This window comes from Schistocerca gregaria, chromosome 8, assembly GCF_023897955.1.
Source record: "Schistocerca gregaria isolate iqSchGreg1 chromosome 8, iqSchGreg1.2, whole genome shotgun sequence".
In the NCBI taxonomy this organism is placed as follows: Eukaryota; Metazoa; Arthropoda; class Insecta; order Orthoptera; family Acrididae; genus Schistocerca; species Schistocerca gregaria.
The window spans coordinates 437,916,935-437,944,881 of NC_064927.1; the positions used below are offsets into that span (position 1 = coordinate 437,916,935).

The 27,947-nt window shown below is 43.5% G+C and overlaps 1 protein-coding gene across 1 annotated transcript in view; it reads right to left on the reverse strand.

The window, feature by feature from the left end:
* LOC126285230 (serine protease inhibitor I/II-like) overlaps nt 1-27,947 on the reverse strand; it is a 47,761-nt gene that overhangs the window by 9,389 nt on the left and 10,425 nt on the right. The window contains exon 2 of the mRNA XM_049984529.1: nt 13,516-13,593. Coding sequence (XP_049840486.1) covers nt 13,516-13,593 — 78 coding nt within the window. The remainder of the gene's footprint in view (nt 1-13,515; nt 13,594-27,947) is intronic.

A 27,947-nucleotide genomic window follows, 5' to 3' on the forward strand; every position in this document is an offset into this window, starting at 1 on the left:
CTAGAATTTGAGAACGTCCTGTTTTACGCTTTTCCTTTCCCTCCAGATACTGTACAGAACAGTACCTTTTTTCTTTAGCCAAGCAATGTTTTATTTGCAGAAGATATAGTTTTTTTTCACACACGACTTTCCTGGATAGCAGCACCGCTTCCGGGATTAGGGAAGGCACGCAGGCCCAGGGTGCGATCCGCCTGGCGGATTAACGGTGAGGGCTGGAGTACCAGACAACCTTGATGTGGTTTTTAGGCGATTTCCTCACATCAGAGTAGGTGAACCTAATGTCTGGCCTCAGTTACACGATTCGTAAACATGTAAGAAACGTTAGCACACTTTCACTCGGTTAACATTAGACACAGGCAAATTCCATTACACAAATTCTGTCTCAAGGGCAGCGGGTTGCTTACAAGAAGGACAACCGGCAACCTTACAGCTCTAACATTGTCAACTGCCAACGTAATGTTATTTAAACACGCCAAATCGTAACGTCAGGAGATAATGGAAAAGAAGATTGCTGTTTTGTGGCTACGCGCCTCTGCGACAGCAACCAGACGTACACTCCCGTCCTGCAGGTAGAGAAGCATCAGGCGTCAGCCTCTACCGCCAGCCTGCATGCTCGCAAACCCAACCCTGACCACCCCTCGACTTGTTTGTTCCACGGAAAAGGCTGATTGGTTATCCACTGAATCTTCGGCAGTTGCCACAACAGGCTTCAGCTTGCTGACAACAGTTCGTGCATCCAGAACCGCGGTGCTGTTATCCTGAACACCATTTCACCTCTGTGTGTCATGAGGCCAGAGGCAGATCACGCGATACTCGTACACAGTGACCTTAAATATATCGGCACACAACGAAGGAACAGCAGTTCACGTTGAGCTCTCCACGGACGAGTTCCCTGGGCTCTACACTGGCTGCCGCTGCTATTCATCTTTCAGAGTCTCTCCTTGAACTTTGAGTAGCCTACCCTCCAACTCCAGCCATTCTATCGACATTGGACCTTCGCCTTTGATGCTACATTGAGCTGCCAGCAGCCATCGCCGTGCTACACTGGAACGTGGCCTCTACTTTAGCAGGCATCCAGGATTTCGGTTTAATGCTGTGTTGTAGTGTTGGTGCTACCAGCGGCAATTATTGCACCATGTGAGACATTAATTATAACCCTAGAAATACTGACTCATCTTTTCTGGCTGCGGGTCCACCGAAATTACTGTTTCTCACCCATTTTAAGGCAGAGGCTTGACTGATAACTATCTCTTGTGTAATTAAGCCCCAGAAAAAAGGATGAGAAGCATTTATGTTATTAACACTCTACCTTCGGCATCCGTATTTCTATAGAGAACCTAACGTGGACCAGAACAACTGGTGATATGGCTAAACATTTCTATCTGGTTCCAGCGTCACCACTAGCTCCAGTTATGTCACAGTTCCTGGCGACAGCTTCATCATATTTCGTTCCATAACAATTGGCGATGAGGATGCAAATTTCCAGTTTTGTCCCAGCTTCTGGCGATGGCCTCAATATTCTTCGTTTCATCAAATGGTGACAAGGATAAACAGTTTTCACTGGCTCCAGCGCAACCACTCAAAGTTTCGTTCTTTCAAATGGCAACGAGGATAAACATTTTTCACCGGCTCCAACGCCGCCAATGGCTTCAGCGCTACCATTCCTGTCCCATCTTAGCACTGGATATGGCTTCTACCTTTTCGTCCCACCAATGGCTACGACTTCAAGGATTTCAAGTTTCGTCCCACCATTGGCCATGGTTTCAAGGATTTTACAGTTTTTGGCGACGTTTTCCAAGTACACTCCTGGAAATGGAAAAAAGAACACATTGACACCGGTGTGTCAGACCCACCATACTTGCTCCGGACACTGCGAGAGGGCTGTACAAGCAATGATCACACGCATGGCACAGCGGACACACCAGGAACCGCGGTGTTGGCCGTCGAATGGCGCTAGCTGCGCAGCATTTGTGCACCGCCGCCGTCAGTGTCAGCCAGTTTGCCGTGGCATACGGAGCTCCATCGCAGTCTTTAACACTGGTAGCATGCCGCGACAGCGTGGACGTGAACCGTGTGTGCAGTTGACGGACTTTGAGCGAGGGCGTATAGTGGACATGCGGGAGGCCGGGTGGACGTACCGCCGAATTGCTCAACACGTGGGGCGTCAGGTCTCCACAGTACATCGATGTTGTCGCCAGTGGTCGGCGGAAGGTGCACGTGACCGTCGACCTGGGACCGGACCGCAGCGACGCACGGATGCACGCCAAGACCGTAGGATCCTATGCAGTGCCGTAGGGGACCGCACCGCCACTTCCCAGCAAATTAGGGACACTGTTGCTCCTGGGGTATCGGCGAGGACCATTCGCAACCGTCTCCATGAAGCTGGGCTACGGTCCCGCACACCGTTAGGCCGTCTTCCGCGCACTCCCCAACATCGTGCAGCCCGCCTCCAGTGGTGTCGCAATAGGCGTGAATAGAGGACCGAATGGAGACGTGTCGTCTTCAGCGATGAGAGTCGCTTCTGCCTTGGTGCCAATGATGGTCGTATGGGTGTTTGGCGCCGTGCAGGTGAGCGCCACAATCAGGACTGCATACGACCGAGGCACACAGGGCCAACACCCGGCATCATGGTGTGGGGAGCGATCTCCTACACTGGCCGTACCCCTCTGGTGATCGTCGAGGGGACACTGAATAGTGCACGGTACATCCAAACCGTCATCGAACCCATCGTTCTACCATTCCTAGACCCGCAAGGGAATTTGCTGTTCCAACAGGACAATGCACGTCCGCATGTATCTCGTGCCACCCAACGTGCTCTAGAAGGTGTAAGCCAACTACCCTGGCCAGCAAGATCTCCGGATCTGTCCCCCAATGAGCATGTTTGGGACTGGATGAAGCTTTGTCTCACGCGGTCTGCTCGTACAGCACGAACGCTGGTCCAACTGAGGCGCCAGGTGGAAATGGCATGGCAAGCCGTTCCACAGAACTACATCCAGCATCTCTACGATCGTCTCCATGGGAGAATAGCAGCCTGCATTGCTGCGAAAGGTGGATATACACTGTACTAGTGCCGACATTGTGCATGCTCTGTTGCCTGTGTCTATGTGCCTGTGGTTCTGTCAGTGTGATCATGTGATGTATCTGACCCCAGGAATGTGTCAATAAAGTTTCCCCTTCCTGGGACAATGAATTCACGGTGTTCTTATTTCAATTTGCAGGAGTGTATCTCAATCCAAGTCAATTACTAACTTAGGTTTTTAGTAAACTTGCTCGGAACTTGTGTGCTATTCCCCAGATATACTGGACGTGTCAACTACCATGTTCCACTACTTGTTGGGGTAATGTCCAGTTTTCTTTGTAGTATGTTCATCATTCATTGCGATGTGGCTCCCCACCTTCCATATCTGTTCCACGATATGCAGCAGTCGCAGCACTGCCTACAGTAAGCACTGTGGTTGGAGATGATATCCAGACTCACTGTAGCTTCAAAGCACCTCTGCTTTTCATGGACTCTGGGTGGCTGCAACTTACCTCTTCTGACTCAGCATCGTACAGGCAGAATGTTTATCTTCTTTCCAGTGTGCTCTCGCAACACCCCATCCTCTGCGCATCCTGTGCATAGATATCTGGTGGTCTCATACCACTACCAGCCGTCCAGGCACTGTATATGTTTTACTGGTTTTATTATCCTTGCAGATTCTGTTAAGGCAGTTCGCTCTTCGGCTGCTGATGACCACTCTGGGTCCGCCCATTCCATCCTCAGGATGGGTCTCAGATTGCAACCTATGAGCACAGCCTCTGGATGACATCCACGGCACCATGGGCCACTTGCTGTGGGCAGAAACCAGGACCGTGCTCGCCCTCCACCTCTGATGTCACTGCCATTGTTATGCAGGGGAAGAAAAGAAGCAGAAAGAAGCAGTGACGTCACTCACCATCAAGATAGCTTCTGCATATCCACCTAGCGAAGGAAATGAATGCTGTATTAGCATCTATGAGTCTGCAAGCCAGTAACCAGTAGCACATATGAGTCCTACAGGTGGCCAGGCACTAGATGTCACCCTTTGCAGCCAGTTTATACGCCAGCAAGCACAACATTGATCTTTGCTTGAATCATACATAAGTAAATACCCAGGACAACAAACAAAGTCTCGGGTTGTTGTCCACAGAACCTTTGGCAACCACTTTGGCAACCACCACCAGAATCGTGAGATTCGTCGACAAACAGTGTGTCCGTCCACAACCATGGCGCTGATACCATGGAAACCAATTCGCCTCTGCGTATTGCGTGCCTACAGGTAGATCGCATTTTATCCACTATCAAATTTGGTGTTTATGATGCTGTTGTATGCTTCAATGATGGTTTGACAATTGAACTGGATGTTTTGTAAATACTGGGCATAAAATTTATGGAAATTCTTCAAAATCCTATGTGCAAAGATAAAGAGAGAATCTTCAAAGTAGAAACTGCTAATTTAAAATGCACAAGAGAAGCTATATTGAAAAGAAGAGGGACCAAGAGAAGAAAAGAAGATCAGTATGATTCAGATTAGGCCCAGTACTGTGCAGGAAAATATTAGTGGTAAGTAATTCTCATCAATAACTACACTGAAATTGCAATAATAAACTTTAAATTGTTTTTTCTCAAAACTACCTTTTTTGACTTTCAGGTACCATTATTTTCTAACCTAAGTGGATTAGAAATATGAAATTTGGTCAGTTTGTTCTAAAGATGGCAATAATTTATTAAAAGTAAATTAAGGAATACCAACTCAACGGAAACTGTTTTACAATAATTAATGCATAAAAACAATGAAATTTTATTGGTGAAGGAATAAAAAGCATTGTTCAGATCCATAAGAGATATTTTGTTCATTTTAGTTTTGAATGCAGGCATATGTGTTACATACATAGAGTAAAAATTTCACTGTTTGATCACTTATAGTTGTTACGAAAAGTGTACCTATTCCAAAGGTGAAATGGCAGTGGCAGAGTAGGGATAAAAATTGACTTCCGTCTCCCCTTAAGACAGAGACTTGATTGAGAACTATTTCTTGTGTAGTATAACATCGGAGAAGAGTGAGGTTTCCTTATATAAAGCTAACATTAGAGCTGTGTTTAACATGAATAAAAGGTTAAGGCTCCGTATCCATCGCCATTTTTCACAAGATCCTAACAGATACTAGCTGTATTTATAAAATTGCATATACTGAACCCTCTAAATTCTATATCAGAGAGGCCAGTAGCATATTTAGAAGATTCCTTACTGGACACACATTTGGACAGAACATAACTGTACTTGAGACGCAACAAAACGCTCATGAGCAGGCAACAGATTGTCTTGACATAGTCCTCTGTGGTCGACGTCGGTAGCTTTGCTTCCTGATCAGCATCACTCACGTCACAACCAAATTGACAAAATTGTTGGCCCCATGTCACTATTGGTCGACTTGACAGATGCCGCCTCTGAATTTCACGGTGAACCTGTTTGCATTTTAGACGTTTTACCCACAAGAATTGTACTGTCCCTCATACTTCAACTTTGGAGTACGTTTCCAAGCTGTCGCGCCATTTAACTCGCATACTATGATGAACTCTTATCGGTACGACTGCCGGTGCGCATCTCTTGATTGCATAATTGTGTTAGCGTGTGACGACACGAGTAACTTACTTTCTCAAGTTCCCTCGTAAGACGATATTTTATAATAAGCTGTGTAGTGATTTCTGTGAGATATCCTCACCCCACGTGCTCGTGACTCATAAGATCAACAGGACATGTCACACGATAGGCAGGTCGTCAGATTCCTCTTATCCACATTTAACCCCTTCTTTTGACGCCCCTGTGGTGGAGGTCCGAACTGCGATACCCTGCGTCGAAATCACGAGGCTTTCTTATGGGTGGCCGGGGAAAAGTCCCACACACCTCGCCGCTCAGAATCTACGCGGAGAGCCCTCAGAAAGTGGCGTGAAGGGCGTCAATGAAACCGCCCCCACCCGTGAGCGCTTGACTCCCACACTTTCTCGTTGTGGTATGGGAGACACTGTAAACGTAACAAGAAAACAAGCAGACGCAATTGCTGCACTCATTGCTGTGGCAGTAGTGTTGAATTCTCACTCGTAAGTTCAAGTGTGGAATGGGAATGGGGGAAAGAAATACAGTAGAAGAAGAACGGGTAGCTCTCAGGGGTGAAGTAGTGAAGGCAGCAGAGGATCAAGTAGGTAAAAAGACGAGGGCTAGTAGAGATCCCTGGGTAACAGAAGAAATATTGAATTTAATTGATGAAAGGAGAAAATATAAATATGCAGTAAATGAAACGGGCAAAAAGGAATACAAACGTCTCAAAAATGAGATCGACAGGAAGTGCAAAATGGCTAATCAGGGATGCTAGAGGACAAATGTAAGGATGTAGAGGCTTATCTCACGAGGGGTAAGACAGATACTGCCTACAGGAAAATTAAAGAGGCCTTTGGAGGAAAGAAAACCACTTGTGTGAATATCAAGAGCTCAGGTAGAAATCCTGTTCTAAGCAAAGAAGGGAAAGCAGGAAGTTGGAAGGAGTATATAGAGGGTCTATACACGGGCGATGTACTTGAGGACAATATTATGGAAATGGAAGAGGATGTAGATGAAGATCAAATGGGAGATACGATACTGCGTGAAGATTTTGACAGAGCACTGAAAGATATGAGTCAAACAAGGCCCGGGGAGTAGACAACATTCCACTGGAACTACTGACGGCCTTGGGAGAGCCAGTCCTGACAAAACTCTACCATCTGGTGAGCAAGTTGAATGAGACAGGCAAAATACCCTCAGACTTCAAGACGAATATAATAATTACAATCCCAAAGAAAGCAGGTGTTGACAGATGTGCAAATTACCGTACTAGCAGTTTAATAAGTCACAGCTGCAAAATACTAACGCAAATTCTTTACAGACGAATGGAAAAACTACTAGAAGCCGACCTCGGGAGAGATCAGTATGGATTCCGTGGAAATATTGGTTGTAGCCTCTCCTCGATGTTATTCAATCTGTATATTGAGCAAGCAGTAAAGGAAACAAAAGAGGAATTCGAAGTGGGAATTAAAATCCATGGAGAAGAAATAAAAACTTTAAGGTACGACGATGACATTGTAATTCTGTCAGAGACAGCAAAGGACGTGGAAGAGCAGCTGAACGGAATGGACAGTGTCTTGAAAGGAGGATATAAGATGGGCATCAACAAAAGCAAAACGAAGATAATGGGATGTAGTCGAATTAAATCGGGTAATGCTGCGGGAATTAGATTAGGAAATCAGACGCTCAAAGTAATAAATGAATATTGCTATTTGGAGAGCAAAATAATGATGGTCAAAGTAGAGAGGATATAAAATGTAGACTGTCAATGGCAAGAAAAGCATTTCTGAATAAGAGAAATTTGTTAACATCGAGTATGGATTTAAGTGTCAGGAAGTCGTTTCTGAAAGTATTTGTATGGAGTGTAGCCATCTATGGAAGTGAAACATGGACGATAACTAGTTTGGACAAGAAGAGAATAGAAGCTTTCGAAATATGGTGCTACAGAAGAATGCTGAAGATTAGATGGCTACATCATATAACTAATGAGGAGGTATTGAATTGGATTGGGGAGAAGAGAAGTATGTGGCACAACTTGACTAGAAGAAGGGATCGATTGGTAGGACATGTTCTGAGGCATCAAGGGATCACCAATTTAACATTGGAGGGCAGCGCGGAGGGTAAAAATCGTAGAGGGAGACCAAGAGATGAATACACCAAGCAGATTCAGAAGGATGTGGGCTCAGTAGGTTCTTTGAGATGAAGAAGCTTGCACAGGTTAGGGTAGCATGGAGAGCTGGATCAAACCAGTCTCAGGACTGAAGACCACAACAACAACAACAAGTCTTCTGACGGGTTTGAGGCGTCCTGCTACAAATTCGTCCCCTGTGCTAACCTATTCATCTCAGGGTACCACTTGCAACAATCTACGTCCTGAATTATTTTCTGGAAGTATTCCAATCTCTTTCTTCCTCTGCAGTTTTTGCCATCTACACTTCCATCTAGTACCGTGGAAGTCATTCTCTCATGTCTTAACAGATGTCCTATCCTTATGAGTGTTTTCCACATATTCCTTTCCTCTCCGAGTCCGGGCAGAATCTCCTCATTCCTTACCTTACCAGTCCACCTTAGTTCCAACATTCGTCTACAGGATCAAATCTCAAATGCTGCGATTCTCTTCTGTTCTGGTTTCCCCACGGTCCATATTTCACTACCATACATTGCTGTACTCCAGACGTACGTTCTCAGAAATTTCTTCCTCAAATTAAGGCCTTTGTTTGATACTAGTAGACTTCTCTTAGCCAGGAATGCCCTTTTTGGCAATGCTAGTCGGCTTTTGGTGTCCTCCTTGCTCCGTCCGTCATTGGTTATTTTACTGCATAGGTAGTTGAATTGCTGAACTTCATCTACTTCGTGACCATCAATCATGATGTTAAGTTTCTCGCTGTTCTCATTTCTGCTGCTTCTCGTTACTTTTTTCGATTTACTCTCAATCCATATTCTGTACTCATTAGATTGTACATTCCGTTCAGCAGATGATCTAATTCTTCTTCACTTTCACTCAGGACAGCGATATCATCAGCGAATCGTATATTGCTATTCTTTCACCTTGAACCTTTATTTTATGTCCATCATTGCTTCTTCCATGTACAGACGGAACAGTAGGGGCGACTGACTACATTCTTGTCTTACACCCTTTTTAATACGAGCACTTCGTTCTTGGTCGTTCACCCTTATTACTCCTCTTGGCTCGTGTACTCTTGTATATTACCCGTCTATGCCTATCGCTACCTCTATTCTTGTCAGGATTTCGAACATCTTGCACTATTTTACATTGTCGAATATTTTTTTCAGGTCGACAAATCCTATGAACGTGTCTTGATTTTTCTTTAGTCTTCCTTCCGTTATCAACCGCAACGTCAGAATTGCCTCTCTCTTGCCTTTATCTTTTATAAAGCCAAACTGATCGTTATCTGGCACATCCTCGGTTCTTCTGAATATTATACTTGTCAGCAACTTGAATGCATGAGCTGTTAAGGAGACTGTGCGATAATTGTCGCACTTGTCAGCTCTTGCAGTCTTCGAAATTGTGTGGATGATATTTTTCCGAAAGTCAGATGGTATGTCGCCAGATTTCGGTTTATTGGGAGAATTTTAGGAAAGTGTGATTCATCTGTTTAAGGAAACTGCATATAGAACACTAGAGCGACCCATTGTGGGTTACTGCCCTAGTGTCCGGGATCCTCACCAGGTGGGATATAGGAAAACATCGAAGCAATTCGGAGGCAATCTGCTATATTTGTTACCGGTAGGCTCGATCGACATGCAAGTACTACAGACATGCTTTGAGAACTGAAAAAGGGATCTCTGGAGGGAAGGAAACGTTCTTTTTGAAGCTGACTTCAGAAAGATCCTACTGCCATCAACTTACATTTCGCGTAAGAATCACAAACATTAGATAAGGAAATTATGGCTTTTAAGGAAGACTATAGATAGTCGTTTTCCCCTCGCTCTGAGTGGAACAGTAAAGGCAATGACTACTATTGGTACAACGCATCCTCCGCCACGCACCGTACGGTGGCTTGCGGTGTACGTATGTAGATGCAGATGTAGATGTAACAGCAATGATATAACGCGACTACTTGGGAAGAGTGCAATATACAAAATCACTTGTCCCGATTGTGATAAGTTTTATATTGGTTACTCAGGCAGAGACGTAACAACTAGGTTGGCTGAATGAACGCAGTTGTAGGTCGCAGAACTATGTCTCCACATTTGCTGAGCATTTACTGAGGGCCACAGCTACCAGCCACTGTCTCAGGCCCTCCGCTTAACATGCAAAGGCCAAAAAATTAATCTGTTGGAAGCCTTGAAAATCAATAAACATCTGGTTGACAGTCCCGATTTAATATAACGGTCAAACGCGGCTCAGAACATACCCTCACATTTCCCTCACACTGTCTGTTCGATTCTATTCCTCCATTTCTTCCTGTATTTGCGTATTTTGCTGTATTGTTTACATATTCTATATATATTTATCTCTTGCTGTCCCTGTATGACATTCCAAATGCAATACTTCAAATGGCTCTGAGCACTGTGGGACTCAACTGCTGTGGTCATCAGTCCCCTAGAACTTAGAACTACTTAAACCTAACTAACCTAAGGGCATCACACACATCCATGCCCGAGGCAGGATTCGAACCTGCGACCGTAGCAGCAGCGCGGCGCCGGACTGGAGCGCCTAGAACCGCACGGCCACCGCGGCCGGCATGCAATACTTCAAGCTGATTTTCTGTACGCTTCTGTTAATTTAACTTAAACTTTTGTATAGGTTATTACGCTGTTTTACCGTATCTACATCCTCTTTTCTGTTGAGCGAGTGTTATTGTTTGCTTCTGTAGAGACCGACGACCTCAGCAGTTTGGTCCCATAGGCTCTTACCACAAATTTCCAAATTTTGCAGCTGTTGTCCTCCTCCATTTTACCTCATCCTCTCCCTCCCTCCCTCCCTCCCTCCCTCCCTCTCTCTCTCTCTCTCTCTCTCTCTCTCTCTCTCTCTCTCTGTCTCTCTCTCTCTCTCTCTCTCTCTCTCTCTCTCTCTCTCTCTCTCTCTCTCACACACACACACACACACACACACACCACACACAAACACGAGAGAGATATATATAAAACTGTTATTCGGTGTTTTGCGTTTTTTACGTAAATTTTTTTTCTGGTCGGTTCTTCGTCTATTTACTTTGTTTTTTGCTTCAACCTCTTCAATGACATTACAACTGCATTGTCAAAGAGAAATTTACTCATTGTTTCTACCACTCGATGTGTAAAATCTTCATCAACTATGCAGGCAATTAGTAGATAGTATGCTGCTTGATACTTTATATACATTTATTTTTACATAATATTTATTTTTGTATATAAGCTTATTTCGGCTTTATTGTTCGTTTAGTATATCGTCGAGATAATCTTTGGAGTGTATTGATATTTCAAATTCCTCCAAAATACATACCAATAAACTACAGTATGTGGGAAAACTATCTGATAAAATAAATGAGCTACAAAAAATAAAACATAAAATCAGCCTTCATGACAACTAATAATGTAATCGCAACACTGCGTCAGGGAAACCTACACTGCCGAAAGACCGAAAGTTACAACTGCACAAAATTTTATATGGCTCAGGCGGGAAAACATTTTACCGTCAGATTCAAAGAACACTTGAGAGAAACAAATAACAACCAATCCACCTTCTTTACACGCCTCAAAAATGAAAAACACGAAGTTGACAACATTGAAAACGCACTACAAATCCTGTACAAAATTGCAAAAGGTCCAATTATATTTTCGAGGAATTTGAAATATACTTACACACCAAAGGTTATCCGACGATATACTAACTTACAAACCGTTTAAAAGCATATACAGTTTTTAAAAGATTATTGTGGTTTTATATCGGAATAATGAATAACCAAAACACCAGAGATTAAATAAAACATCACTAACGATTCCATAGATACACGACCCGCAACAACATAAATATCTTTGAACATACCACTAGCTGTCAAAATTTAATTTCTACAACTGTCAAAATAATGAAAAACATACTCGTCTTATCCAAAAAATTTCAAAATGTTACTGAAAGCCGGGCGGAGTGGCCCTGCGGTTGAAGGCGCTACAGTCTGGAGCCGAGCGACAGCTACGGTCGTAGGTTCGAATCCTGCCTCGGGCATGGATGTGTGTGATGTCATTAGGTTAGTTAGGTTCAAGTAGTTCTAAGTTCTAGGGGACTGATGACCTCAGAAGTTAAGCCGCATAGTGTTAAGAGCCATTTGTTACTGAAAAAAAAAAATTAGATCGAACAACTGCCGACATCAGCAATAGTTTATTCAAAGTTGATGTACGTCTGTTTACAGCGCTAGGCCATGAGCATAACAATCAATATACACTCAAGCGCCGAAAGAACTGGTGTAGGCATGGGTATTCAAATACAGAGATATGTAAACATGCAGAATATGGCGATGCGGTCGACATCGCTCATGTGAGACAAGTGTCTGGTGCAGTTGTTAGATCGGTTACTGCTGCTACAACGGCAGATTATCAAGATTTTAGTGAGTTTGAACGTGGTGTTATAGTCGGAGCACAAGCGATGGGACACAGCGTCTATGAGGTAGCGATGAAGTGGGAATTTTCTCTTACGGCCATTTCACGAAGATACCGTGAATATCAGGAATCCGGTAAAACATCAAATCTTCGACATCGCTGCGTCCGGAAAAAGATCCTGCAAGAACAGGACCAACGACGGCCGAAAAGAATAGTTCAACGTCACAGAAGTTCATCCCTTACGCACACTCCTCTAGATTTGAATGCTGGGCCATTAAGAAGAGTGAGTGTGCGAACCATTCAAATATATATCATCGATATCGGATTTCGGAGCCGAAGGCCAATTCATGTAACATTGATGACTGCACAACGCAAAGCTTTATGCTTCGCCTGGTTCCATCTAAACGGCATTGGACTGCTGATGACAGGAGACACGTTGCCTGGCCGGACGAGTCCAGTTTCAGATTGTATCGAACGGATGGACGTGTACGGGTATGGAGGAAAGCTCATAAATCCATGGACCCTCAATGTCAGCAGGGGACTGTTGAAGCTGGTGGAGGGTATGTAATGGTGTCGGGCGTGTGCAGTTGGAATGATGTGGGACCCTTGATACGTCTGGATACGACTCTGACAGGTGACACGTACGTTTGCGTCTTGTTTGGCTACCTGCATCCTTTCATGTCCTTGGGTGAATTCCGACGGACTTGGGGAATTCCAGTAGACAATTCTACGACCCGCACATCCATAATTGCTACAGAGTGTCTCCAGGAACACTATTCTGAGTTTAAACACTTCCGCTGGCCACCAAACTCCACAGACATGAACTTTATTGAGCACATCTGGGAGGACTTGCAACGTGCTGTTCAGAAGATATCTCCACCCTCTCGAACTCTAACGGACGGACAGCCCTGCAGGATTCATGGTGTCAGTTCCCTCAAGCTCTACTTCAGATATTAGTCGAGTCCATGCCACGTCGTGTTGAGGCACTTCTCCTTGCTCTCGTGGGCCCTTCACGATGTTAGGCCGGTATAACAGTTTCTTTGGCTCTTCAGTGTAAAAAACCTTTATAACCTATACATTATGTAAAATATAAACACATACGATTGTTTGCAGATGCACTGATGAAGGCAATAAAGCCGTAATTGCCTTATATACAAAAATAAAAATCAGGCAGCATATTATTTACTAATTCTAAACTGCAGGTCTGAAAATCTCTTTCAGTGTTACTCAGCAGCAGTGTACAGTCTTTAACCACGATAGTTAGTGTGATGATGTACCTGTAAGTCAAGAACCGGTTAACGAGATAACTTATTTTTTTAGAACATCCACAATACTGTGCTTTTCATTCATATCTCCCTTACCTGGACAGACCCACACTCCAGTCGCGGAACACGTGCACACTTTGCAGCTTTCCCGCTTAGTTTCGCCAGCCGTGCACTCTGGAACAGATTAAAATTGGGCTCGTTGTGACATTGTGAATACAGTTGACACTAATATGTACTCTGAGTTTAGTGTTCGTATTATTCAGCAGTATTTCAGATGTCGAAGCATAATCAAGAAATGGTAGAATGTTCAGCATAGATGAAGAGTTAGATAAGAGGGTACACCTAAAACACAAAAGTTCTATGCATCCACAGAGAGGAGATGAAGAACATGCCATAAAAACAAAAATACCTAAAAAATTGATATTGCTTCTACAGATCTTACGTTAAATGATTCCGAAAGATGTCAAACAAGTGAGAAATATGAAACATATTTTCGTTTAAATATTAATACTAACTTTGTAAAAAAGTTCATGCAAACTTAAATTTGTACCCTTAAACCCATAAGATAATTTTTAATTTATTATAGCTACGCATCCGCAAACATCAAATAGTTTACAGAACTTTTTGTACATATCACATTACTGCACTGAAAATTGCAGATTTTATGTACTTCACACGTTATTAAATGTTATTAATAATGTACATATTAATAACAAGACAGTCATCTGTGTGCAGAGTTGGAAACATGTGATTAGCTAATTTCTGAAAGCGAACACAGGTATTTTTGAAAAAAAAATTGTGACGGAGCTGGAAAGTCTCTTTAACAGGAGAAAAGAATCGAAGGGGCGTCACTGAGAAAGAGATACTCGTATCTAAAGTGGTTCTAGAGCGCATTTGGTAGTCAGTTCCATACCTGACAGCTGTACAGATATACTATATAACTGGACTAGGTTTTGGCAGCGATACGGCACGTTGAACGCACGCTTAATACACTACTGGCCATTACAGTTGCTACACCAGGAATATGACGTGCTACAGACGCGAAATTTAACCGACAGGAAGAAGATACTGTGATATGCAAATGATTAGCGTTTCAGAGCATTCACACAAGGTTGGCTCCGGTGACGACACCTACAACGTGCTGACAGGAAGAAAGTTTCCAACCGATTTCTCATACCCAAACAGCAGTTGACCGGCGTTTCCTGGTGAAACGTTGTTGTGATGCCTCGTGTAAGGAGGAGAAATGCGTACCATCACGTTTCCGACTTTGATAAAGGTCGGATTGTAGGCTATCGCGATTGCGGTTTATCGTATCGCGACATTGCTGCTCGCGTTTGTCGAGATCCAATGACTGTTAGCAGAATATGGAATCTATGGGTTCAAGAGGGTAATACGGAACGCCGTGCTGGATCCCAACGGCCTCGTATCACTAGCAGTCGAGATGACAAGCATTTTATTCGAATGGCTGTAACGGATCGTGCAGCCACGTCTCGATACCTGTGTCAACAGATGGGGACGTTTGCAATACAACAACCATCTGTGTGGCACTACCCTTCATTCGCCGGCCGCGGTGGTCTCGCGGTTCTAGGCCCGCAGTCCGGAACCGTGCGGCTCCTACGGTCGCAGGTTCGAATGCTGCCTCGGGCATGGATGTGTGTGGTGTCGTTAGGTTAGTTAGGTTTAAGTAGTTCTAAGTTCTAGGGGACTGATGACCTAAGCAGCTGAGTCCCATAGTGCTCAGAGCCATACCCTTCATTCGATCCCTGCGAAGCCCTACATTTCAGCAGGATAATGCACGACCGCATGTTGCAGGTCCTGTACGAGCCTTTCTGAATACAGAAAATGTTCGACTGCTGTCCTGGCCAGCACATTCTTCAGATCGCTCACCAATTGAAAAGGTCTGTTCAATGGTAGCCGAGCAACTGGCTCGTCACAATACACCAGTCACTACTCTTGATGAACTGTGGTATCGTGTTGAAGCTGCATGGGCAGTACAAGCTGTACCTGTACACGCCATCCAAGCTCTGTTTGACTCAATGACCAGGCGTATCAAGGCCGTTATTACGGCCAGAGGTGGTTGTTTTGGGTACTGATTTCTCAGTATCTATGCACCCAAATTGTGTGAAAATGTAATCATATGTCAGTTCTAGTATAATAATTTGTCCAATGAATACCCGTTTATCATCTCCATTTCTTCTTGGTGTAGCAATTTTAATGTACAATAGTGTACATGGACTCCTGATGCTGTGCTTCATGGTGGCACGCCTGGACTAAAACTGGAGACTGGTACGTTACCTATACAACGCAATTGTAACTGTACACGCTAAAAAGCCAAAATAAAGAGGATTAATCCAACGAAACGTACAGGATTATTGTTCTTTTGGTCGTCAGTCGGAAGACTGGTTTGATGCAGCTTTCCTCTCTATCCTGAGCAAGCCTCTTCACCTCCAAATAACTACTGCAACCTACATAATTTTTTATTAATTATTAGTAAAAGAAATTGTGACAAAGGTGGAATTTTGTTTACTATAGTCGACGGACTCTTCTGTGCAAGCTGGAGCAACACATTGCCAGATGCCTGACCAAGAGATCATTTGTTCGAAGCCTCCACTATCCAAGTTGCTGTGAAATGACAACTCTTGAGGCCACTGCGAGCTCTGCAAAATATCATTTGCATTACTTTTGAACTTCAGAACTTTTAGCAAAATAAGAATTTTCTGTCTTGAATTGACAGTATTTTTATTGGCACGCGACTGTTTTCAGTGCCTCAGGCACCGTCGTCATCGGATACAAAGTGAGCCTACTGCTGACGATATTTGCTGGCAGTAAGAGAAGGGGTTCGCTTATAGGGCACATTCTGAGACATCAAGGAATTGTCATTTTAGTAATGGAGGGAAGTTTGTGGGGCAAAAATTGTACAGTGAAACCTAGGCATGAATATAATGTTTCAGTTGCGTGTAGTTTCCAGTAGGCTTACTCAGAATAGGTTAGCGCGTAGAGCTGCATCAAACAGTTCGGTACGAGGATGCAACAACAGCAACAGCAGCAGCAACAACAACAACAACACAACATACGAGTACTAGTGTACACGTGGTACTGCATATGACACGTGATTATGGAGACCAACACACAACCATAGCGAAGCCTTTGATCTTTTTCTAGGTTATAGTGCACATGAGACCGTCATCATTGCCTGAGGTGAAATTCATAACCAACGAAAATATCATTTCCGAAGACACCACGATAAGATGCATTTTGAGTTCACCATGATGTTCGAGTAAATAATTTTCGTAAAATGCACTGAAAATTAGTAATTATGTTTAATTGTGCACAGTAATGGAGGTGTAATACTGTATCGCATGACGACATATCTGAGGAAGCTCTGATTTGATTCTATTCTTCGCATTATTGTCACTATGGTGTTATGCGTTTAGCCGTGATGAACGCCGTAGTCCAGTGTTCAGATAGATTCCGTTTTTGTTGTTTTTTGGGAGGCATGTGAAGATGAACTGCACTGTTACTTAGTGAATAAGGCACTAAGTTATGGTATATGCTACCAACCATGTGACTGAAAACAAGTAAAACCATCAACTATAAAAGTAACTTCGGTGTTATTACATTGGAGTGTTACAGAGCGGTTAATCTTCCTGCTGGTGATTAATGTAGCAAACTTCATGATGCTGCTGTTGTGTATTGCAAAGTTACAATGCCAGGAAACTGTAGCGAAAAACAATACGACCTGCAAAGGATCGAAGCTTGGTGCAGAGTATATAAATCATAAGCGAAATTTATGACATGCAAAGAGAATGTTAAATAATAAGTTCAGTGTACTACTGGGCCAAAACATCGGTATGTGCCCAACGCAGGCAATCCCACAATCAACAAGATTCGGCTCCATATCAAAACAACAATGGACATAACAGCTATCGTCCACACACAAACACACACACACACACACACACACACACACACACACACACACACACACACACACACACATATATATATATATATATATATATATATATATATATATATACACCTTTTTCTCACAGGAAGCGACCGCATCAAGGTTATATTAGGCATAGATTGTAAATTATCAGTTTGTTACTTTTAGATTATTTTACTAACATTTGTTTATTTGTGGGTAGAGAAAAAACTCTTGATGATGAGTCAAACACGTCCAGAATGCGTACCAAAGTATTAAATTAAAAAATAAATAAATATTGTGACCCATAGCAAAATAAAACAAGTAATTCATCCTCAGTTGTTCTTCCCACGCACCATTCATGAACGAAATGGGGATGGCTCCAGAAGTACCCTCTGCCATGCAACGTTAAGTGGCTTGTGAAGTATAGATGAACATATACGAGGGTCAGTCAAAAGTAATGCCTCCTATTTTTTTTTCTACGTTTAATTGTCAGGAAATTTAAATGCAATTACATAGGTTGAAAACCACAACATTGAGGATCATTTTGTCATTTTTCAATGTAATCTCCGCCCATCTCTACAGTTTTGGTCCATCTTTGAACTAGGGCATGTATCCCAGCACGGTAAAAATCACAGCTCTGCTTCCTAAGCCAGTGACGCACGGGTGTTTTGACGGCCTCCTCATCTTCAAAATGAATCCCACGATGAGCTTCTTTTAGTGGCCCGAACAGATGGAAGTCTGATGGTGCCAGGTCAGGGCTGTATGGGGGATGAGGCAAAACTTCCCATCCAATTTTGACAATCTCGTCAGAGGTGTGACGACTGGTGTGTGGTCTTGCATTGTCATGCAAAGGAAGAACATCTGCCATTGATTTTGTTGGGCGAACTCGCTGAAGATGTGCTTTAAGTTTTTTGAGGGTTGTGACGTATTGAACAGAATTTATTGTGCATCCCTGCTCCAAAAAATCAACCAGAATCACACCCTCTGTATCCCAGAAAACTGTTGCCATAACTTTCCCTGCCGATCGCACAGTTTTGAATTTTTTCTTCCTCGGCGAGCTTGTGTGACGCCACTCCATTGACTGCCTCTTTGATTCGGGTTCAAAAAAATGCACCCATGTTTCGTCCCCGGTCACAATTTTTTTCAGAAACTCATCTCCCTCCAAACGGAAGCGCTGCAAGTGTTGGGAGGCTATTGTTTTCCTTGCCTCTTTATTCTGATCGGTTAACATTCTTGGAACCCACCGTGCACAAACTTTTGAGTACCCCAATTGTTTAATAATCGTGATCACACTGCCTTTACTAAGAGAAATAATGCGACACACTTCATCTGCAGTCACCCGACGGTCACCACGAATGATGTCATCAACTTGCTGAATGTTGTGTGGAGTCACTGCACTCACCGGCGTGCCGCTCCGCTTTTCGTCAGTCAACGGTGTTTGCCCTTCAGCTTCCTTACAACGACGAACCCATCGTCTAACAGTGCTGACATCCACTGTCACAACACCATACACCTTTTTCAGTCTTTCATGAATGCGTATGGGCGTTTCACCTTCTGCATTCAAGAATTCAATCACACAACGCTGTCTCAAACGAACATCGATGTCGGCCATCTTACAAACTTCTGCTGTGCTTCCACCTGTTGGCACAGAAAGTTACTACTGCAGTGGATTGCAGAAGAAGGTTTGAGGAATGGCGACAAATTCAAATTTTTCACTTAACTTAATTTTTTTTAAGTAGAAAAAAATGGGAGGCATTACTTTTTGACCGACCCTCGTAGATGCCGTTTCTCTGGGTCATCTTACACTGCACTGTTGATTTTGTTGTGATCAATCAAGAACTCTCTGACACCTCGACGGCGGCCGCTGTGGCCGTGCGGTTCTAGACGATTCAGTCCGCAACCGCGCTGCTGCTATGGTCGCAGGTTCGAATCCTGCCTGGGGTATGGCTATAAGTGCTGTCCATAGGTTAGTTAGGTTTAAGTAGTTCTAAGTCTAGGGGAATGATGATCTCAGAAGTTAAGCCCTATAGTGCTTAGTGCTATTTGAACCATTTGACATCTTGACATATTTTTGGTTCTTAGCTTTTCCAGGGACACTTTGAGAGGTGGCACCTCAATCTTTCACTTTAGCGACACTATCAGACGGATTAATATTCATATTTTAGATGATGGTTTCCGTTTCAGTAATACATTTAGATATTGTGGTTTTACGACTTTTTACACGAGGAAATTATGGGCAGAATGTTCATAGAACTGTATGTGTAGCCTGTAGAGAACTTGTACTGGAGGGGTCATAGTGAAGGTGATGGAGAACAGGGAGAAAGATGGGTTGTGGGCCATAAATATTGTGTCCAGCGACCTGACTGTGTGAGTGATAAGGGTAAGCAGCGTTCTGTGAATTGTACCTGCAGAGGGATTTTGGGTCATGGCAGTCGACTCTTCCCACTTAGGGTCAGAGCAGGAGGGTGGAAGTTCACAAAACATTTTACCTGGGCCAGGTGACAGTCTGTAGCAGAAGCGGCCAGTTGGCAGACAGTGAGTGAGGAAAGCCATTTAAGAGAGACTGCTGTAACGTGAGCTTTTGTGAAAACGGCGGGAGAGTCATAAAACTACAAGCATTCTCATGTTAGAAGCTGTAATGATACGAACAGAGTGGCTGGTGCAAGTGTTTAGTGGAGGTAAGACTGTAGATCCAATACGCCAGAAAGTCGCCAGTTTCTTGTAGCGAGCGGGAAAAAAACATATGTTTCACGAGTGTGACTTTCTGGAAATCAGATTAGTGTTCTTTCAGAAATTGGAAATGATTGACGTTGAAAGATTAGATCTCTCCATAAATGAGGGACTGTGGTCCCGTCTAGGTAGACGCTATTTGCCAAAACATGGCTATGCTTACTGTTAGAACGACGCCTCCCTAGTCTAAAATTTCCTTTTTTCAGGCAAAAGAGATTTTGAGTCGCTGATCGGCTTCTCTCAGGATATGCAAAGCACAGGCTTGCTCACCCAGCACGGGAGCTTCGGTACTGTGTCTGGATTGGCTACCAGGCCAGCAGGGGAGATTCAAATGAGGATAGTTCGATTGGTTTGTACAGCGTGGGGGCGGCTTTTTCTGCTAATTCAGATCCCGTACCGAGGCTTGTTGGAAAGTGATTGTGATTCTTTGCCTTCTTCGTCTTCTGATCCACACCAGGTGGAGAACGTCAGTTCTTTCCCAAGTGGGTGAGACTTGTGGTCTGCAACTTGTGGTGGACTGAGAGCCAGTGGCAGTTTCCAACTGTACCGAGGTTCTAACTACATATCATCTCGGACGTATAGTATATCATCAGGGTGAACTTATTCAACCCGTGTCCGCTATCTGAAATTTGACAATTCGAGCATGCGCTGTCGTGCCTGTTAGTCAAATTGTTCGGCCATGCCAGTGAATGATTGCGCCACACACTGAAATCTGCTTTGATTTCAGGGCCCTGAGAGGGAAGTTTCAGGCGTTCTAATAATCAGAAAGCCAGCCCACAAAGTTTGCAAGGTTTCGTTGACCCGTCAGAATATTACAGCTGCCCCAGTGTGCCGCTCATTGCCAACAACGCGCCGTTTTCTGCCGCCGTCTGAACCAATCTGAAGTATTGCTGCACCGGCGTAGGGTTGTTAAATGATATTCACAGCTCCCTGTTCTCCATGAACCACAGTTCGTGACGCACTTGGTCGTAGATGATTCCATTTGAATGGAGTTGGACCTCACAGTGGATTCATGTAAACGAAGTCAGATTGCGTTGTAAAAGGAATTAATTCAGGGGAGAATTTCTATAATTTTCATCTCAGTAAATGGTTCCCCAATCAAACACTATTCCTTTTTTCCGATTTATGTTTGGCATTTCTTTAGCAAATCCGACGGCGCTGGCGCGGTGGTAGCAGAGGTTCCTATCAGATCACTGTAGTCTTGACTGTCGGGCTCGCCTAGCACTTGGATGGGCGAGCATCCGGTCTGCCGAGCGCTGTTCGCAAGCGGGGTGCACTCAGCCCTTGTGAGGCAAACCGAGGAGCTACTTGATTGAGAAGCAGCGGCTCTGGTCTCGTAAACTGACATACTGCCAGGAGAATGGTGTGATGACCACATGCCACTCCATATTAGCATCCAGTGACGCCAGTGACCCGAGGATGACACGGCGGCCGGTCGGTATCGTTGGACATTCATGGCCTGTTCGGGAGGAGTTTAGTTTAGTAAGATATGTCAGCTCGATTGTAGCTATAGAACGATGAATAAAAACTTACTATTTTTGTAAACTAAAATATGTCTCTGTTCTGATTCATACTCCTCCAACCATTCACGGTTTTCATTTTATTGTGATGATAAGTGGATACACCAGCAATTCAAAATTAAATCGTATTAAATTAATTAATTTTATAATTAATTTGAGATCTGGATGTGACTGAAGACATAGGCAACAAAAGTGCCATGAGTAAATTCACAAATTTCATGTATAAAATGAAGGGTGTCGCTCACGATTTGAAGATTGTTGAGAAAATAATACTTTTATTTACGTAACGATAGTTATATTTATAATCACTTGGACGTATATTCATGATTAAATCAAGTGAGCATTTGCAGTTGGCGACCCTTGGCCAGAATCTTGATTCAAGGCTCTTTTGTGTCGCAGTTTGTGCGCAATCTTGCGGAACGGGCGCTTTGTTTTCTTTTTTTCGAAGTGTGCCTTTGGTGCACTGAGAATATTAGACTCGGCTTTGGACGCTATGCATTGTATCTCTGTAATGTGTAGTATGTTGTAGCCGTTTTAATTTAGTATATGTTTTGTCTGTGTCATCTCTTTTGTTTCTCTTGCCTGTGACTTCTGCGTCACTTCTTGTCTGGTGTTGCATCGTTGCGTTGTCCAAACTTTTCTGAACCAAATCTGTTTATGTGGATGTGTACGACGTATTAGAGTAGGCGTAGGCATCAATGTGTACAATATTTGAAAGGACGTTAGAGTAGAGTGAGCTGCGGCGCGTGATGCATTAGTGTCGGAAGCAGTTCATATGAATGCTTACGAGAAACAAAGCTCGTGTGTGTAGTGAGAAAGGCGGCGCGCTAATGCCGCCCAAAATGGAGCACTAGTCAGTCATTGATGAAGGCCACGCGGGATTAGCCGAGCGGTCAGAGGCGCTGCATTTATGGACTGAGCGGCTGATTCCGGCAGAGGTTCGAGTTCTCCCTGGGGCATGGGTCTGTGTGTTCGTCCTTAGGATAATTTAGTTTAAGTAGTGTGTAAGCTTAGGGACTGATGACCTTAGCAGTTAAGTCCCATAAGATTTCACACACAATGATGCAGAACATTTTTTTTATTTTTTATTTTTATTTTTATTTATTTATTTATTTTTGCACCAGGCGCGTTTCGCTTTATTGAACTAAAGCATCATCAGTGGTCTGTAATTATTTACATTTTGTTTACAGTTCGTTAAGATTAAGCTGATTTGTACTTACGATGGCCGGTCGGGGTGGCCGAGCGGTCCTAGGCGCTTCAGTCCCGAATCGCGCGACCGCTACGGTCGCAGGTTCGATTCTGCCTCGGGGATGGATGTGTGTGATGTTCTTAGGTCAGTTAGGTTTAAGTAGCTCTACGTTCTAGACGACTGATGACCTCAGATATTAAGTCCCATAGTGCTCAGAGCTATTTGAACCATTTTGTACTTACGACGATTTCCGCTTGATTTCTCGTTTGCATTGGGAAATGCCGTTTGCCAGCACATCGTCATTTTTCTGCGTTTTCGGTCTAATTTTTTGTTTTTCTGCAGCACTATGCATTTCTTATGATTTTCACGACACACTTTTATGTACACAACTGTATTCTATTTGTTTTTGAACTTCTAAGGATGTGTTGTGGTTTGTGTTTTGTAGTGTTGGCAACATAACCTTTCCACTACTGTCTTTGAAAACGGCTCAATTGGCTCTGAGCGCTATGGGACTTAACATCTGAGGTCATCAGTCCCCTAGAACTTAGAACTGCTTAAACCTAACTAACCTAAGGACAGCATACACATCCTTGCCCGTGTCAGGATTCCAACCTGCTACCGTTGCGGTCGCGCGGTCCCAGACAGAAACGCCTAGAACCGCTCGGAAACACCGGCCAGCTTTGTCTTTCACCTACAATCTGTTTAAAATTAGATTACTGTATGCGTGCAATTCTAATTAATTATATTTCTGTGTGTTTATGTACTGTGTAAGAGTCACCTTCTGGTCTAACTCACACTCCATCAGATTGCTATATACTTGTGTCAACTTACCATGTTTTCTCTCTCCCCTACCAAAAAAAAAACGAAAATATCCGTCCATCGCTATTCCTTCCCTACTCTTACATTTATGATTTTCGATATTTGTGTTTGTGTAAACATTTTTTGCAAAAACAAGGCACTAAAACGTGTGCTAAGGGGTGTGCAGAGGACTATGGCTTTCCAAACGGTGACTTAGTAGAAGCCCGCCGCTGGACGTGGCTTGGTGCAGCGCAGCCGTCCGTATCACAAGGCGGCTGGCAGGCTTTACGTGTCTTAGCGAGAGCTTGGGCGCGGCTGCCAGCGTGACGTCACAGCAGGGGCGACGTCCCCAGACAAGAGACCAGCTGACCTGACGTCACCGCAGGGCCAGATCGTCAGCTGCGAGTTACAAGCGACCCGACCCCCACCCTGGAGCGACAGTGCAGGCATCCAGCGGAGGCGTTGACACTGGAGCAGCTCAAGGGCGACGGAGGCGTGGATGCAGTCCTGTTCGTCTCTTTCACTCGTGCCAATGGAGTTGAAAGCAACCGCAGGGATGCCTCGCCTGCAGCCAGCAGGTAACGGAGACTCGCCTCTGACGTCATATGGCCGCCTGACACCACCACAGCCTGCGCAAGAGTATCGAGGGGGCCGACGTGAACATAACAAAGCTGCTGACCAGAAAGCAGCGACTGGAGAGCGCCGTACCAATCGATTGACATCTCCGGACACCTCCCATGACACTGACAACTACTGCTGGAGGACTGTCTTCAACAAGAGCAGCCGTTTGTTATCAGATGCCTTCGTGTTGCTGTCATAGGTGGAGACAGGTCCTTCACCGAAGGACCAGTAATTATGTTTAGCATCAAATCAGAAACTACACCTGCCACATCCAACCTGTTAATACTTCTTGAGTGTAGTGCAGGTTTATTTGTGTGGTTCCTGAAGAGGGGCAGCAGCCTTTTCAGTAGTTGCAGGGGCAACAGTCTGTATGATTGACTGATCTGGCCCTGTAACACTAACCAAAACGGCCTTGCTGTTTTGGTACTGTGAACCCCTGAAAGCAAGGGGAAACTACAGCCGTAATTTTTCCTGAGGGCATGCAGCTTTACTGTATGATTAAATGATTATGACGTCCTCTTGGGTAAAATACTCCGGAGGTAAAATAGTCCCCCATTCGGATCTCCAGGCGGGGACTACTCAAGAGCACGTCGTTATGAGGAGAAAGAAAACTGGCGTTCTACGGATCGGAGCGTGGAATGTCAGATCCCTTAATCCGGCAGGTAGGTTAGAAAATTTAAAAAGGGAAATGGATAGGTTAAAGTTAGATATAGTGGGAATTAGTGAAGTTCGGTGGCAGGAGGAACAAGACTTTTGGTCAGGTGAATACAGGGTTATAAATACAAAATCAAATAGGGGTAATGCAGGAGCAGGTTTAATAATGAATAAAAAAAATAGGAATGCGGGTAAGCTACTACAAACAACATAGTGAACACATTATTGTGGCCAAGATAGACACGAAGCCCACGCCTACTAAAGTAGTACAAGTTTATATGCCAACAGCAATGCAGATGATGAAGATGTTGAAGAAATATATGATGAGATAAAAGAAATTATTCAGGTAGTGAAGGGAGATGAAAATTTAATAGTCACAGGCGACTGGAATTCGACAGTAGGAAAAGGAAGAGAAGGAAACGTAGTAGGTGAATATGGATTGGGGCTAATAAATGAAAGAGGAAGCCGCCTGGTAGAATTTTTCACAGAATATAACTAACACTCGGTTCAAGAATCATGAAAGTAGATCGTATACATGGAAGAACCCTGGAGATACTAAAAGGTTTCAGATAGATTATATCATGGTAAGACAGAGATTTAGGAACCAGGTTTTAAATTGTAAGACATTTCCAGGGGCAGATGTGGACTCTGACCACAATCTATTGGCTATGAAACGTAGATTAAAACTGAGTAGAAATCCTTGGGTAACAGAAGAAATATTGAATTTAATTGATAAAGGAAAAATACAAAAATGCAGCAAGAAAATGAGATCGACAGGAAGTGCTAAATGGCTAAGCAGGGATGGCTAGAGAACAAATTTAAGTATGTAGAGGCTTATCTCATGAGGGGGAAGACAGATACTGCCTAAAGGAAATTAAAGAGACCTCTGGAGAAAAGAGAACCACTTGCATGAATATCAAGAGCTCAGATGGAAACCCAGGTCTAAGCAAAGAAGGGAAATCACAAAGGTGGAAGGAGTATATAGAGGGTCTATACAGAAGCGATGTTCTTGAGGACAATATTATGGAAATGGAAGAGGAGGTAGATGAAGATGAAATGGAGATATTATACTGCGTGAAGAGTTTGACAGAGCACTGAAAGACCTAAGTCGAAACAAGGCCCTGGGAGTAGACAACATTCCATTAGAACTACTGACAGCCTTGGGAGAGCCAGTCCTGACAAAACTCTACCATCTGGTGAGCAAGATGTATGAGACAGGCGAAATTCCCTCAGACTTCAAGAAGAATATAATAATTCCAATCCCAAAGAAAGCAGGTGTCGACAGATGTGAAAATTACCAAACTATCAGTTTAAAAAGTCACACCTGCAAAATACTAACGAGAATTCCTTACAGACGAATGGACAAACTGGTAGAAGCCGACCTCGGGGAAGATCAGTTTGGATTCCGTAGAAATGTTGGAACACTTGAGTCAATACTGACCCTACGACGTATCTTGTAGAGAAAGCAGATGGCAGTTATAAGAGTTGAGGGACATGAAAGGAAAGCAGTGGTTGGGAAGGGAGTGAGACTGGTTTGGAGCCTATCCCCGAAACTATTCAGTCTGATATACTGAGCAAGCAGTAAAGGAAACGAAAGAAAAGTTCGGAGTAGGTATTAAAATCCATGAAGAAGAAATAAAAACTTTGAGGTTAGCTGATGACATTGTAATTCCGTCAGAGACAGCGAACGACTTTGTAGAGCAGTTGAACGGAATGGACAGTGTCTTGAAAGGAGGGTATAAGATGAACATCAACAAAAACAAAACGATGTTAATGGAATGTCGTCGAATTAAGTCGGGTGATGCTCCGGTAATTAGACTAGGAAATGAGACACTTAAAGTAGTAAAGGAGTTTTGCTTGGAGATCAAAATAACTGTGATGTTCGAAGTAGAGAGAATATAAAATGTAGATTGGCAATGGCAAGGAAAGCGTTTCTAAAGAAGAGAAATTTGTTAACATCGAGTATTGACTTAAGTGTTAGGAAGTCGTTTCTGAAAGTATTTGCATGGAGTGTAGCCATGTATGGAAGTGAAACATGAACGATAAATAGTTATACAAGAAGATAATAGAAGCTTTCGAAATGTGGTGCTAGAGAAGAATGTGGATGATTAGATGGGTAGATCACATAACTAATGAGGAGGTATTGAATAGAATTGGGGATAAGAGGAGTTTGTGGCACAACTTGACTAGAAGAAGGGATCGGTTGGTAGGACATGTTCTGAGACATCAAGGGATCACCAATTTAGTACTGGAGGGCAGAGAGGAGGGTAAAAATCGTAGAGGGAGACCAAGAGATGACTACACTAAGCAGAAGGATGTAGGCTGCAGTAGGTACTGGGAGACGAAGAGGCTTGCAGAGGATAGAGCAGCATGGAAAATTGCATCAAACCAGTCTCAGGACTGAAGACCACAACAACAACAACAATTTTTAAGTTAATTTTTGGACTCCCTAAAGGCCCTTCAGAAGGGATAAATACGAGACTTAAAATATTGATATATTTTTTAGTTCTTTTTGGTCTGTGACTTGCTGTATTTATTTTATTAGGTTAAAGGTAATCTTTTAAGGGGCAACTCTATTTTTAGGTGTGCTCTGGGGTAAAAGGTCATTCTCATCTAAAATCTAAGAGTGACAAAAGGTCACACAAAACAAATACACTAATAATGAAACCACCTGTTGTAATTGACACATGTATTTATTTTGTCTGTGTCATTTGTGTTAAATCTCACTATATTACACATTTCATGTACATTTTGCTTATTTTGTGTTTACACCATTTGATGCAGAGATTGCACAATGTTCAAAGATATTGTATCGTAGTGAGGGAAAATAATCATCTCTGACCTCAGCTTCGATGTGGCTGGGTTATTTAAATGCTTCTATAGTCTTTTGACCGTACGATCATTGTATTTATGTTCAGGGGTGTATGTAAAAGACCTGAGGGTCACCAGGAACAATTTCGACACCCAGAAATATCACAAAAGTTTTGCAGGCATGCAGCTGTCAGTGCGTGTACGAACCCTGGTTGAATGAGCAAAAGAGGAGGTGTAGTTTTTGTTTTGGTTTTTGGTTGGCAAAGTCGGCCAT